General features: G+C 40.3%; 1 protein-coding gene across 1 annotated transcript in view; it reads left to right on the top strand.

The window, feature by feature from the left end:
• The window catches only part of slc7a8a (solute carrier family 7 member 8a), a 24131-nt gene that overhangs the window by 927 nt on the left and 9091 nt on the right, over positions 1-14113 (top strand). Inside the window, exons 2-3 of the mRNA XM_035675179.1 lie at positions 5683-5887; positions 9566-9717. Coding sequence (XP_035531072.1) covers positions 5683-5887; positions 9566-9717 — 357 coding nt within the window. The remainder of the gene's footprint in view (positions 1-5682; positions 5888-9565; positions 9718-14113) is intronic.

Here is a 14113-nt window from a genome sequence, read left to right as displayed (position 1 = left end):
AAATCTGTCTCTTGCAAGCTTCGGTTATTGTAGTTACTAGTACTAGATTGCTGGACTAACCTGTTTATTGCATCATACACACAGTCATGTAGGCCATGTGGGAGATTACATTCAGTGAATGAGAGTGAGCTAAATGCCAGTGAACTGGGAGCTTTTTTTCAATACTTTGAATTAACGACACTTAATGTTTCTAAAATTTATTTGCCATTTATACAAAATGCATATCACGACAAGAGGAAGAGAGATTTTATACAAGGGAGGTCAAGGAAGCGCATGGGACGTGTTATACCGAGTGCTGCAAATCAAATTACTTTATTTTTGTTTTGATCCGCTTTATTATACTCTTTCTCAATGCCCGATTATGTCAAGAAAATAGTGAAATAATGCCTTTCACTGTTTACTAAAAGCTCAATGTGGCATCTAAATAGCTTGTGTCATCTTGACCAGGCAGTAAAAAAAAAAAAAAAAGAATGTATAACGAGGGCTTAAATTGGGGAATGTTTGGTATTTTTGCTCGACAGATAGATTAAATTCTAATAGTTGCCAATTAATTGTCTGTCAGTCATTACTATTACTGCTAAACTCCATTAAAAAAATGATCAAAGACAATCAAGCAGAATTGAAACAGTTCGAATTATTCAGATTGGTGGTAAAAGTACAATCAGATAACTTAAAGCAGCGGAACCAAACACTCCATTTCATGACCTTATCTGTATAAAAATGGGGGTAGATGATACAAATGCAGTAGCTGGGCTGTAGGGCCGGTCAAAGGCGGCGACGGTGGTCATTTTCATTCAGTACACAAGACAAACAAGTAGCGATAACACCGTCAAACGACAGATCAATCGATAAGAAACACAGGGATGAAATATAGCCAAGGTTGTCCAGGTAAGTGTGTGGTCTTCGCGTTGACCTTGACAGGATGAAGAGCAGGGAGTCGGGGAGGGTGTGACTCATTCATTCATGTGTTTCCACGGTAACAGGAGGAAAGGAGGCAGAGTGAGTTAGAGTGAGAGTGTGTGTGTGTGCACATGGTAATTCCCAAGAGAGAGACAGAGAAGAAGTCGGAGGGGGGGGGGNNCGGGGGGGGGGGGGCAGGGAGAGATGAAGAGCAGCAACCTTGGCATTAAGGTGGTTTTGAGAATACTTTGTTCTTTCTCGGTTTGTAACGTTCTCCCTAAATCCTTGACAGGCCTAATCACTACTGCACTGCTGCAAGTTGAAGCTTTGAGAAAGAAGCTTTTCATTGATACAGTACTGCTTTTTGCACCTTTCCAGGGCAACAATCTGCGTACTGAGGGTGATTGCAAATATTGACAGGTCACTTAAGATCTATAAGACGCCTCGTTAAAGTCACAGACTACAATAGGCAACTAATTCCTCTGCATGCTGACAAGATCTTTTCTCTGCAGCCCCACCTCTGAGCGTATCTATGCAGCAACGTGTAGATAATTAAATCATTTTGTCTATCGCTTTCCATTTATCGTCTGACTATTAAGACACAAATTGGCCGCTCACAGCATCTTAGAGGATTTTTTTTATGGCTGTCCGGAGTCCACACACCTCACCAGACTGTTCTTGGCCCGGGGCTCTTTCATCCTTGACCAAATCACTCATTCATGCTCGTTCGGCTCACATTGTCATGCGAGAGAGACGTGAGCTCAGGTGACTCATCTGATCCTTTTTCATTGTGAACCCCCACTGGGTTTCCACGAAAAAGGCTCTGACATCAAATGGTTTTATGGTCTATTGTACGGTACAGACATTTATTACACGCCCATAAATCCAGAAACGTGCAAAGCCAGAAATTGGGATTAGAAGTGAACTTTTGGCCACTTGGAAGAAGGCCCCACCCTGATAATGCTGTTTTATTAGCTTGCCTGGCTTAGCCATGTCTGAGCTGAACTCCAATCTATGTGTTTTGCAATTGAATTGCTGCGTAGACTTAAATTCACATCGCTTTGATTAAATATTGATTGAGCTCGGGTTTATCCTGTCACTGTAGCTTCTTTGTCTTTTAAAGCTGAGCCTGGACCTTTAGCTTGCAGGTATAATGATGACAAACTCCTCCTTCCCTCTTACTACTATTTAAGTGTTCTCTCTCTCGCAAATATCCTCAGTGTCGTGGATTACTTAGATTACATAGTAATGACTCACACTGATCTGCGCCTCAGCGTCTGTGAGGGTCTGGCTGAGGGCCAAGCAGCAGGTTGCCTCAGCTTGGTGGCTGTTTGAACAGGGATTTAACGCTGGGAGGAAATGCAAGAACTAATCTAACAGGGCTTTATAAAGGCTGATTAGGGTTATATCATAATGCTGCACACAAACACACATGCTTGTTAATAATCAAAGTCTGCAGCTGCTGGTGGCATTCAATCATTTGTCATGCAGGTCAAATAACAGAACAGTTCTTGTCTCTCAGGTGTAGTGTTTGCATGTTTGGATTCCAAATCTCTTTATGAAGAGTATCCTGTCCAAAATAGGTAGCCATAATAACAACAAGTAGAAATGAAACTATTGGTCAATTTATCAATTACTCGATTCATTTCTATTCTATTCAGCAGGATTGTGAGGATTTGTTGCTTTTTTTTTTCTTTCTTTTTTTTTGTATTTTTACATTTTGGATTGTTGGTCGGACAAAACAAGACATCTTAAGACATCAAATCGGTTTTAGATAATTGATTCAGGCATTTCTCACTATTTCCTAGCAGATTGTAGACCAAGCGATGAATTCAGAAAATAATTGGCAGATTAAATGATAATGAAAATGTCAGTTGCCCAAATAGCAATTACAGTGTAATAACATTAAACAGGTAACACAAAAAAAGAATGAATACAAATTCTAAAAAAATGTAACAGTCTAAATAAGACCTTAGAAGAACGTCAGAGCTGTCTAAGACCATATAATACTAAATAAATAAATTCTGTGAAGTCTGAAGTGGAGCCTCAGTTGGTTGCTGTCAGGAGACATCAAACAAAGTCCAAGAGGAACAGAAATGTGCTCAGAGAGCATGTCTGAGACCGAGCCTCTTCCTTTGAGAAACAACACTCCAACTACAAAGCAGGATATCAAAATATCCTGTGCTGAAAGAGGCTGAATCCTGTAGAGGTTTTGTAAGAGTTGGTCAGTAAATGTGACAAAGACGGGCAGATGTGGGCAGATGTGATTCATGCTGCATCAAGAGATTCGACAGTTCCGATTTTTTTTATCCACTGCTGACAAACACGTCAAGAGAAAAAGAAGCCATGTTCCCCCTTTGGCCTGGAGACAAAAGGATGTAAAAACGACCACAAGAACAGGAAAGCTGAAGAGATTCCGCATTAGTCAGCATGTCTCACACAACATGCAAGCGTGCACATTTGCTCAGCCTTTAAAAGCACCCGCGGTTTTACACGAAAGCCGAAGTTTGAACTGAAACCATCCACAACCAGAACATCACGTTTATTCACCTCTGGTGCACAAACATATCAGGCAGTTTGCAACAGAAGAAACGTGCTGAGTCAGTGCTGCTGGATGTCAAAGGTCACGCACTGAAGACCCCTGCTGCCATAAGTCAACTTAATCAGGGGTGTGATGTTTGTCTTTTGTTTTTTACCTTTTACCTGCAACTGGAGTTACATAAGTGAGCGCCTGTTCTCACCACTCGCACGTGATTGCATTGAGAATCTGTCAAAGTCAAACACATTTGCACGCCCTTGCGCTTTCAGTTGAGCACCTGTTTTGGCTTATGGTCAGATTTCACGTTAGATTTAACCGATCTGAGAAAGCAGATGCAGATGATTTGAGCCTTTCCCTTCATCTAAGCTAAGGTGTGGTTAAAGAGAACCCGAAGGTGTGTTTGAGTCTGAGTAACCATTAATACCTTAATTATTATCTAATCTAGTGAGTCCAACCTTTTTATGTTTTCAACCCCCAGCTAGTGACTCCTCATTGCAGGTTATGACCTCAGTATGTTGTAAATTGTGAGCAGTTCAACTGAAAAAAGGATTTTTAGAGGCATGGAAATCCAATAGAATCCAGATTTGTCTGTCTAACAGCTCAAAACCTAAAGATTTGCAAGGATATAAAACAGAGAAAAGCAACAAACAAGATATTTTTTACATAATGAAAGATGTAAATTACCTCCATTATGTTGTCACATATCATAACTAGCTACAAGTTATACTACACTGTAGTTCATTGGCAGTTTATTGACACAATCTCAGCACTTTGTTTGACTCTCCAGGCAGAACGTGACCGTATCATTTATACCTTTGACTTTTGTACCGTAAAATGCCACTCAGTTATGATTCAAAACCTTGAACCTTTGACCCTTAGACGCCTTTTTTTATTAGCCGCTGGGTTCAAGCGCAGTAAGCTGAATCTGATCGGCGGCTCCTGACCTCCAACCTCGGCTTTGTCACAGAGTGAATCTGATTGGTGAATCCTTTTCATGTTGGACCAGAACCCAATCGCCCGTCTCTCCATCTTTCAGCTCCTGTGTAAACTGCCTGGCACTCTGATGCTCATTGAACCCGTCAGGGCATTATTCTCTCTACCCCCCTGTCTGCATCTGGCTCTCATCCCGCCTCCTCCCTCTTTGCACTCTTTCAACCCTGCTCTCTGCCTTGTTCCATCTCCTCATAACTCGGTGCTAAATCAGCAGATTACAGGTTTCCCTTCCATTACTGTTCAAACTCTCTCTCTTTCTCTCTGTTACTTTCTTTTCTCTTTGTCGCTCACTTTCTACCCATGACCTCATTCTTTTTCCTGCTTGATTTTGTCTTTTTCCTGCTCATTTTATCTGTCTGTCCCCAACGCTGTTAGCAGGAAGTCACACAGTAACTTTTACAAGTAAACGTGTAGTTGAGAAAAAGCCCTACAGACAATTTAGTAGCAAAACTAAAAGCCCAATGAGGGTGTGCGCAAGTTTTTTGAATGTATTTTCTCTTACTTTTCCAGGCACCTATTGGTTCTGTATGATATGAAATTAGCAATTAACATGTTGTATCTCATTTGTTTATTTCGTACACAAACAGAAATGTAGAAATGACACTTTGTGGTTTTCTGGATGGTTAACAGTCGGCTGCAGTGAGTTCCTACAGTCTTCTTGTCTCAGTGAGGTTGCCAGGTTTGGTACAATTATGCCTGCTGAGACACTAAAACCTGTGCGCACTGACTACACACTGATTGACTGTAACATCATGTCAGACTGCCAGTTGTCACTTTTAAACTTCAACTTATGTTTAAATTAAACAAACTTGTTAAGTTTTAGTGTTGTTGGTCAATGCAAATTCATTCTTCTAGGCTAGCTGTTTCCCTTGTTTCCTGTCTCTATGCTAAGCTAAGCTAAACATGTACATTCAAATTCAAATCAACACACAGCATCCTACACTTCCCATAATGCAACTGGATAGCATATTTTTGACTCCCTGCCTGGTAAACGCCATCATCTTTCTAACTCTGCTCCCCCAGTTTGTAATCTAGACTTTCCTTTACAAGTAGCTGTTGTTGTACTGTTGTGAAAAATGGTGCAATGCCCCTTTAAATGCACAAAAAAAAAAGCCCATTAACAACTTATTTTACTTTACCGCTGATCATTCACACACTTAAACACTGCAGCTTCTCACAACAAGGCTGACAACAAACTCTTTTTCAATCATAAACCTGACTTCTCTCCCTCCTCCTCCTCCTCCCGCCAGGTAACATCATCGGCTCAGGTATCTTCGTCAGTCCGAAGGGAGTGATGGAGTACGCCAGCTCCGTGGGCTTGGCCCTGGTCGTCTGGATCATCACAGGCATCATCACTGCCATCGGGGCGCTGTGCTACGCCGAGTTGGGCGTCACCATCCCCAAATCGGGGGGTGACTACTCCTACGTCAAAGACATCTTCGGAGGGCTGGCTGGGTAAGTGAACACGACTCATTCATAAAGAAATTCCCTCATCTACGTATAACACCTGAAAGTGAGATTAATGGTAACCATGTTTCCAGGAAAGAGGTTGTAGTCATTATGTGCAGGAAACCATGTGTTTGTGGTTTTTCAGGTTTGATGGGTGTTTTTTTATTTGCACTCATTGGCATTTTGGTCTGGTGGTTTATTTTTACTCTTTCTCTGAAACATGATACATACAGTGAGAAATATAATAGTTAAAGTACCCACCCGTTACCATTTGTGCTAGCCAATGACGTTAAATGCTATTTTTCGTGATTACAAAAGGTTATTTTGAGGCATTATATTTATTTATTTCAGACATTTTTTACAGACTCTAAGGCCACTAAGGTTTGATAAAGCCCCAGCTGACCCTGGTCACCGTCTATAAAGTATACGACCCAGTTTTCTAGAAGAAGAGGGCCTCCCAAACAATTAAAGTTAATATGACATGGATTTAGGTGAGCATAACAACATGTCTCGATTCCTCTCTTTATCCTGGTGGATGAGCCTGCCGATGTAGGTCAGACATCTTGATCCAAAGCAGGGGGTCTTTTGCTCCTAGTGCAGAAGTTAGTTAAAACCCACATTAAGCCAATACTGACTTGCGTTGTGTTTAAACACGATCACAAAGTCGTTTCACTAACAGTCAGAGTGACTCACAGGGCTACAAATATCAGGCCGCTGTGGTTGTTTTCATCTCTCAAGTCAAGCACTTTTGGACATTCTTTCAGACCTCCGGCTCCTTTCATTCATCCATAAATGGTTAGCTTTAAGGTATCGGCGCTTATAGTAAGCGCTTGGGAACAACACTAGGTTAATTTCCTAGCAAAACAATATTGTTTGTTAGCGTAGATTTCACACACACTGTGCCTTTGCCCGGACTGTAAACACAGATTAGACCATTGTTTTTTCAACTATCACAAGGATACATATATCAGGGTATTTTGGGAGAGGAATTCAACAAGACAAAACAGCCATTGATTGTTTTTGTCCCTTTGTACAGTAGCTATCAATACACATCAATGAGCTATGCTCGGTTTGAAGTGTAGGGGCCACACCGGTTCCCTGTGCCCTCTGTCTAGGATAAATACACTGTGTTCAAGGGGTGTTTGTTTTTGTTGTCCTGCTCCTTTTATCCCTATGTGTGTATAGGTGGGCGTGGAGGGGTGCAGTTTGTGTCATGTGCATATATGTCAATAACTGCAGCGACGGAAATAGTTACGTTACCTTGTCGCAGCTGGGCCAGTTCGTAGAAAAAGGGAAGAGCTCGTAAAAGTTGTACGCTCAGACGGAACTTGAATGGACAGTGTTTTCAAGTACAAAGGGTCTTTGTTATGTTAGACTAATGGGGGCTGTGTTACACCCTGAATGTGAGTTAAATAGACTACTATAGATGCCACAGTCTGCAGGGAGTCATTGTTTGACCCAAAATAACTGACCTGATATAAATGGAAATACAAAGGAATAGATTAGTTCATTTCTTTATTGTTAATATCCAAACACAGGGAATACTTAATAATTTGCTAATAATTTAACAATTTATTAAGCAAGAATGCCCCAAATTCTTGGGTTGCAGCCTCTCAAACATGAATATTTGATAGTTTTCTTTGTCTTCAATGATAGTAAACTGAATACCTTTAGGTTTTTTTTTACTGTTGATTGAACAAAACAGACAATATTAATTTTAGGCTTTAGTAAAGTGGGATATTATTTTTAATTGCAGAAATATAATCGCTAGTGCCGCTAAATCTTCTATTTTTCCTCCATTTGAAGCAATAATATGTAAGTATGTAAGCAAAAGAACAGCTATAAATTCGCCTTGTGTAATGGAGTTTTACATGTAAGTATGCATTATGTAGAAGGGCCCCTTTCAGAGTGTAATTATTATTTATTTATTCATACATTAACCCCCACAAGCTGCATTTGAATGTTGTAGCTGCTCCACAATATGTCTACTATGATACTACCGTAAACCACTATGCATCATATAATCTGGGTTTATACTGAAATATGTTGACCCAATCTGCAAAATAACTAAGTAAAACAGTAAGTGTGTAGTAAAGTAAAAATGTGTGTAAAGTTGCATAAAATGTACAGTTAAACAAATATAATATTGAACATCGTAAGTACTTGAGGAAATGCTGCTTTCCTCCACTGGTCTAGAGGCTTCAGTCGGCATTTGAATCTACATTTTTACATTAAACACACACATTCCAGCGAGACACAATCCCTTTAACGCAGTCAGCTGTAATGATCCCTTTATAAGCTTTCAAAGAATCTCATGGAAAAACCACTCGCCTTGTCTCACCTACTACACTCAGATAAACCCTCTTGCTCCCCTTCACCTCCCCCTCCTCCCCATCTGTATTAATCTGTTTGTGTAGTTCCAGCGTGTCACTGCTGACGAGGCTTGCATCAGCATTGTATGTGACTCATCCCGTTTCTGACACAGTGAACATGCTCAGGGTTTCTGTGTGAGGCTGACTTTAATTTGACGTGGTTTTACTCAGGATAATCAAGTTAATATTGAGCCTTTATTAAAAATCATCCATCAGTGTCAGCTACTGTCTGGAGGCACTGGTGTGTTTTTTAAGCTGGTATCAATATCTGAGTTTTTCTTTCTTGTACTTCACAGGAGGAAGGAGTAAAATGGGTTCAAACTTTTTTTTGTTAGGCCTATTGTGTGTTGTTTTTTATGATCATGCTAGTTTTGTGCATTTGGTGATATAAATGTTGTATTAAGTGATCTTTTCTCTAAGAAAAAAGGTCTTCTTACAGACAAAAGACAATAAAATGCCCCTAAAACAAATCACAAAAATGCAAAATTCCCTATTAGCTAAACATTATTCTAAGCAAACACTGACTTACATCAGTAATCATGAGGGACATGATGATGCACCAACACAACAGAACGTATTTGTGCATCATGATGTTCCTCCATGACTAGAGCTACTTAAACAAACAGGTTGCATGAGTCATCTCAGTTAAACCATGTGCCAAACTGAAATTTCATCAGTCTCGGATCCAGTGGGGGTTTTTAACTGCTCTCCGTTTTAAATGCTCTTGTGGAGGCTTTCCTGTGATGATAAATAGTCGCACATTTTGGGGGAAATAACAGAAGTGAAACTTTGCCATGGTATAAGCCATCAAGTTTCCATATGAGACACCACGGACAGCGTGGGTCTTCCCCTTAGCTTTGTCTTATTATTTGTATAGTCTTAATCAAGTTTTTTCTTTCTATTGATTCTTTAATAGTTTAGCCTGTAAAACCTCACAAAATAGCAAAAAAGTGACACCTTCAAATAGCTTGTTTCTCTGACAAACACAAAGATTTTAAATTTAAATTGACATAAAACAACAAAATAAAGTTTTTTATTTGATAAATGACTCAAATGATCAACTGATGATTATAAATTGATAGTTCTTTTGTAGTTCTTTTATAGGATTTGGAGTCTAAGCAAAGCAAGAAATAGAGTTTACATTTCCACCCAAAATAACCTGCTTTGAATGGCTTCTGTAAATGGAAGGATGTACCATGTACCTTTGTGCTGTTATTTCCTCCTGTTCAGCCCCACCTGTGTCTGCTACTGTTTCTCCCATGCCTCTGTGTGTTTGTAACCGTGCCACCCTCCCTCCCTTTTTTTGTCTCAGGTTCCTGCGTCTGTGGATCGCCGTGCTAGTGATCTACCCGACCAACCAGGCCGTGATCGCGCTGACTTTCTCCAACTACGTCCTGCAGCCACTATTCCCCACCTGCTTCCCGCCGGAGAATGGCCTCCGTCTGCTGGCTGCTGTCTGCCTCTGTGAGTAATACAGTCGGACATACTACGGTTTACTATTAAAGTTAGTTTACATTAGTTTTTCTACCCAACCTAGGCCAGATTAATTGAAAGCTGCAAGGTCAACATCTGCAAGTAGATAAATAAACATCACAACACGTTATGTAGCCTACAATACCTGTGTAACCAGAATGTGGAGTGAGAGGTGTCAGCTGTGTCACATGTTCATAACAGACATGACAGGAATAGGGATTTAGCAACCTTTAACAGTCACAGAAATGTAATCCTTGCGTCTCCTCGAGCTCATTTTAGTCAAATTATACGCTTCAACTGTTTCCTTGCAGAAAAACTGGTTTTCCTTTGTTGACTCTAATGTTTGGCAGCTCAGCGTGCTGTGACAACACTGACAGATTTGTCTGAGGTAGACAAAAAAGACAGAGAGAAAGGCACATTAAAGAAATTGTTTGACATTTTAGGAAATACGACTCTTTGCTTTCTTGCTGACTACTACCGCTCTAGTGTCTGTCTGTTGTATATAAAGCTACAGTCAGTAGCTGGTTAGCTTAAATTAGCACAGAGATTTGAAACATGGTACAACAACAGCTAGCCTGGCTCTGTCCAAAAGTAACAAAATCCACCTACTTACACCTCTGAAGATGACTAATTAACACATTATATCTCGCCAGAGTATTTTTTGACTGGAAATTATGGGTTGCAGCCAAAAATAATCCCGCACAAACCCCCCGTAAAACGTCAAATTGTCGTTTTACACTTCAGTTTTTCTACCAATTAAACAAGGAAGATATAACATGTTAACAAGTGAGCTTTAAAGGTGTTGGTAGGCAGGTTTTGTCACCTTTGGAACTTTGCAAAAGTATTCTGTTTAGGCAAATACGGTTATATATTATTGTCATAGCAATTTTTTTATCTCTTTTTTATCTCATGTAAATATCTGCTGATAGCAGCTAGAGCATTATTTAACTTTTTTATGGCTATTTTTATACAAATTTAGTGTGTTATGAATGTAATTTCTAGGAGAAAGGGAAATGACAAACATTTCACAAATTAAACTCCTTCAAAAAACCCACTTTTTTGGTGAACCAGCCCAGAGCTCAGACTCCACATGGATTTAGTTTGTATTATTTAGAGATAAAAGACTGCAGATGGCCTAAAGACACACAGCAAAAGTACTCAAAGTTCTTCTTGAGTGTGCTTGTTGGGACAGGCTCGAATGTTGAAAAGCTGCTGCAGACTTCACTTTAAAATAACTGAAAACTAATGAGAATCATTGTAATTCCTCAAGAGAAAGGGTACACAGATGCTGACACAGTTACAAGACAGTTAAACATTCAGGGTTGAGACACTAGTTGCTGGACAAAATGTAAAAGTAGCATGTAATTAACAAGTTATTTAAAGGCACCACAGATTGGATGAATTACAGCTTGTTTTATCCAGTTTATGTGTTGCCACTGACATGACAGTGGTTGATATGAATCCCTCAACAAAGTTCACACACACAGGCCAAATACTGCAGGCAGCCTTCAGACAGAAAGACAGGCAGGGACACAGGAGAAGAGTGTGTGTATTTTATGTTTATGTTACTATGAAGCAGACCTTGTGGAGGATTAGACTGTTCTCTATTAAAACCATAATCTGACCTAAACATCCCACATTAAGATTCCCACAATCCCCGCTTATAGTGGGAGCTGTGGCCTAACTCCTGCAACTATAATGACATTTAAGGGGGATAATGAGTCCATATTATTATTTTAGTCATCTTTTTAAATCACAGCTGAACGCTTTTGGGCGCTGGAGTAGGGAGAAGGAACATTTGCGTACATTTCTAACACAATTATGTGCATCCAGGTTGCCTACAATCAATGTTTCTGTATTTCTACTCCCGTAAACAGATCTCGGAAAGGTGTTCTTTTCCTAGAGGCCGCCCTGTGACATGCTGTCACACTGACACACTGGCAGATGGGCACAGTTGGCTGCCCTGTTTGGCTTGACAATGTGGAACCCTCACTTTGTAAAGGCATGCACAATAACAGGCAACACATTTGTACTCGGTGAACCAAGAGATCCACATCATACTTAATTACCTCTGTCAAAGAAGTCATGTTGGTGCATCAGCAGGATATCTGAAGAACATTTAAACAGATTTCATATATAAAACAGACACAAGATGTAACGGATACAAATAAGTCATGCACACAAGTGTTTGACAAGATTAAACAACTGTGTTATGTACCATAGTATGTGAAATTAAGGTTTAATTTGCAGGAAGCTCCAAATGGGAAAAAACCTGTTAGAAATAGGAGAGGTCTGCTCTGATAGCTATGTGATAAAGCATGGAATTTAGGGGAAAAAAGAATAAATCTTCAGTTTTACCTTCAAGAGTTATGGCAGATTGTGTCAACTAGAGGGATGCCCAAAAGTATTTGGCAACAATAACTGAAAAACTGTTTATAAAAGCATTCTCTGGGGACTAATCTAACTATGTTATATATCAAACTTGGTAAAAAGAAGATTAAATTGAATCGGTGTTGCATATAATGTAGGTGGAAAACCAAAAGGTCTGCTCTGATATCTAGTACAGATTCCTCACGTGAAGTGACACACAACAGATAATCCTTTGCACATGACCTAACTCTGTGCCAGATTTATTGAAATCTAAAATCTGCATGCTTTTGATATCCGTCTAACCAACAACAAACACAAAGAACTGAACACACGTTCTCTTTGGCGAAGATAATCATAAATTTATAAGAAAGATCAAACTTGGCAGATGCCTGCACTTCTGTTTGGATTACAGACACACTGACCTACATTTACCTGTCTTCCTTGTCCTACTTCCATGAATGCCTTAAAGCAAATGTGCTCCGTTCTGACATGAACTGCTCGCACCCATAACTCTAGCTTTCAGCTAAACTGGCTTCGATTGGCCGAGAGTTTTCTTGTTTCTCTCTCGTGTCAACTGGACAGATGTTGTCGGGCAGCTTTCAGGAAGAGTTGCTGAGTTTATAGATGTTTGGTCCTTGTTTTGCTGTTATTGTTGAGGGGATATGTGGGTGAGAGGTTAGCTGTTTCCTCCCAACTCTGATGTCATCCTTGCTTTTTAATGGAGGCGACGTGCATGTGTCCGTATGCTTCTGTGTTTACACATTTCTGGGGCTTCCTAAATTTGGACCCTTGCAGAATTGTCATATAATAGCGTGCAGAATATACCTACAAATCCAGTCACAACCAGATTCTGTGACTGTCGCCGTCAGGTGTCGTCATTTAAATCGGCAGGGCAAAGGTTTTGCAAGGTGTACCGTTTCAAAAACATGCAGGGGGGGATTCTCCCTGGGGTCCATCTCTTTCTACAGATGGCAGAGTGCAAGGTCATAACTCTGTGGTGTTTTCCACCCAACTCATAGTTAACTCAGCAAGTTTCCACACACACATTTTGTATACTCAGCTTACGGACAGCTGAGCGGCCCCGCAGCTCCATAATGTGTCATCAGGTGTTTACTCGCAGCCTGCCAATCAACAAGAAGGAGTAGGAGGGGGGGGGGGACACGTGTTGTTACAGCAATGCAGTGTGTTGGCAAAACATCATCTGGTTCCTAAAACAACTCTGTTTACTGGTGGTTGAGTTAAGAGGTTTAAGATGATTTAGTAAAGGTCTGCATGAGGTTCTTTGGTTCTTTGTTTGTGTGTGTGTGTGTGGTAGTGGGGTGCACAAATCAAGTCATAAGATAATATGAGTGTGCGTAGTTTCTCATTTCCTGTTCTTTGCACGCAGTAGCTCAGTGCCTCCTCACCACATCTTTCCTTCTGTGTGCTGTAATGATTTTGTTTGCCAAAAAAACCCCCAGGAAGTTGAAGCCATAACTCCCTCTTTCTCCCCTCTTAAAAACCCCACTCACCAACCTAAAAATACAACAAACAAGCCCTCTTGTGTTTGCATCCAATACACACACATCTACAGTACGTTCATATCGGTGCAGAGCCGAGCACGCCTGTTCATGTGCATCTGCCTTTGTCCCCTGCAGTGAATTATTTAATGTGATGAACTTAATCCCACAGAGTCAAACAGGCCTATTATTTAATGGCACCCTATTGGCCTGAACCCACTGGCCTGTTGTACCCAGCAGTACAGATCAAATCCATTATCCTTGTCCTTGTTAGGTCATGCAGCCTCAAGTTGAAGTGAGTTGAAGAGTATTTCCAGATACTTTTTATGGATTGTTTTATCCGTCCTAAATGTCGGATGAGTGGAGTTTGGTATACGACATTATCAAGAGCACCTGAAAGACTAAACAATCGTAAAATATACAATGACATGTTAAACATCTGTCACTGTAAAACTCAGTGGTCTTGTGTAATTTCTCAAGTACTCCGGGGTTATCTGTTTATTTAGTCTTATCAAGTC

Source organism: Morone saxatilis, unplaced genomic scaffold, assembly GCF_004916995.1.
Source record: "Morone saxatilis isolate NCDOM2014 unplaced genomic scaffold, NCSU_SB_2.0 Contig4, whole genome shotgun sequence".
Classification (NCBI taxonomy): domain Eukaryota; kingdom Metazoa; phylum Chordata; class Actinopteri; family Moronidae; genus Morone; species Morone saxatilis.
This window is presented reverse-complemented; position numbering and strand designations above follow the sequence as displayed.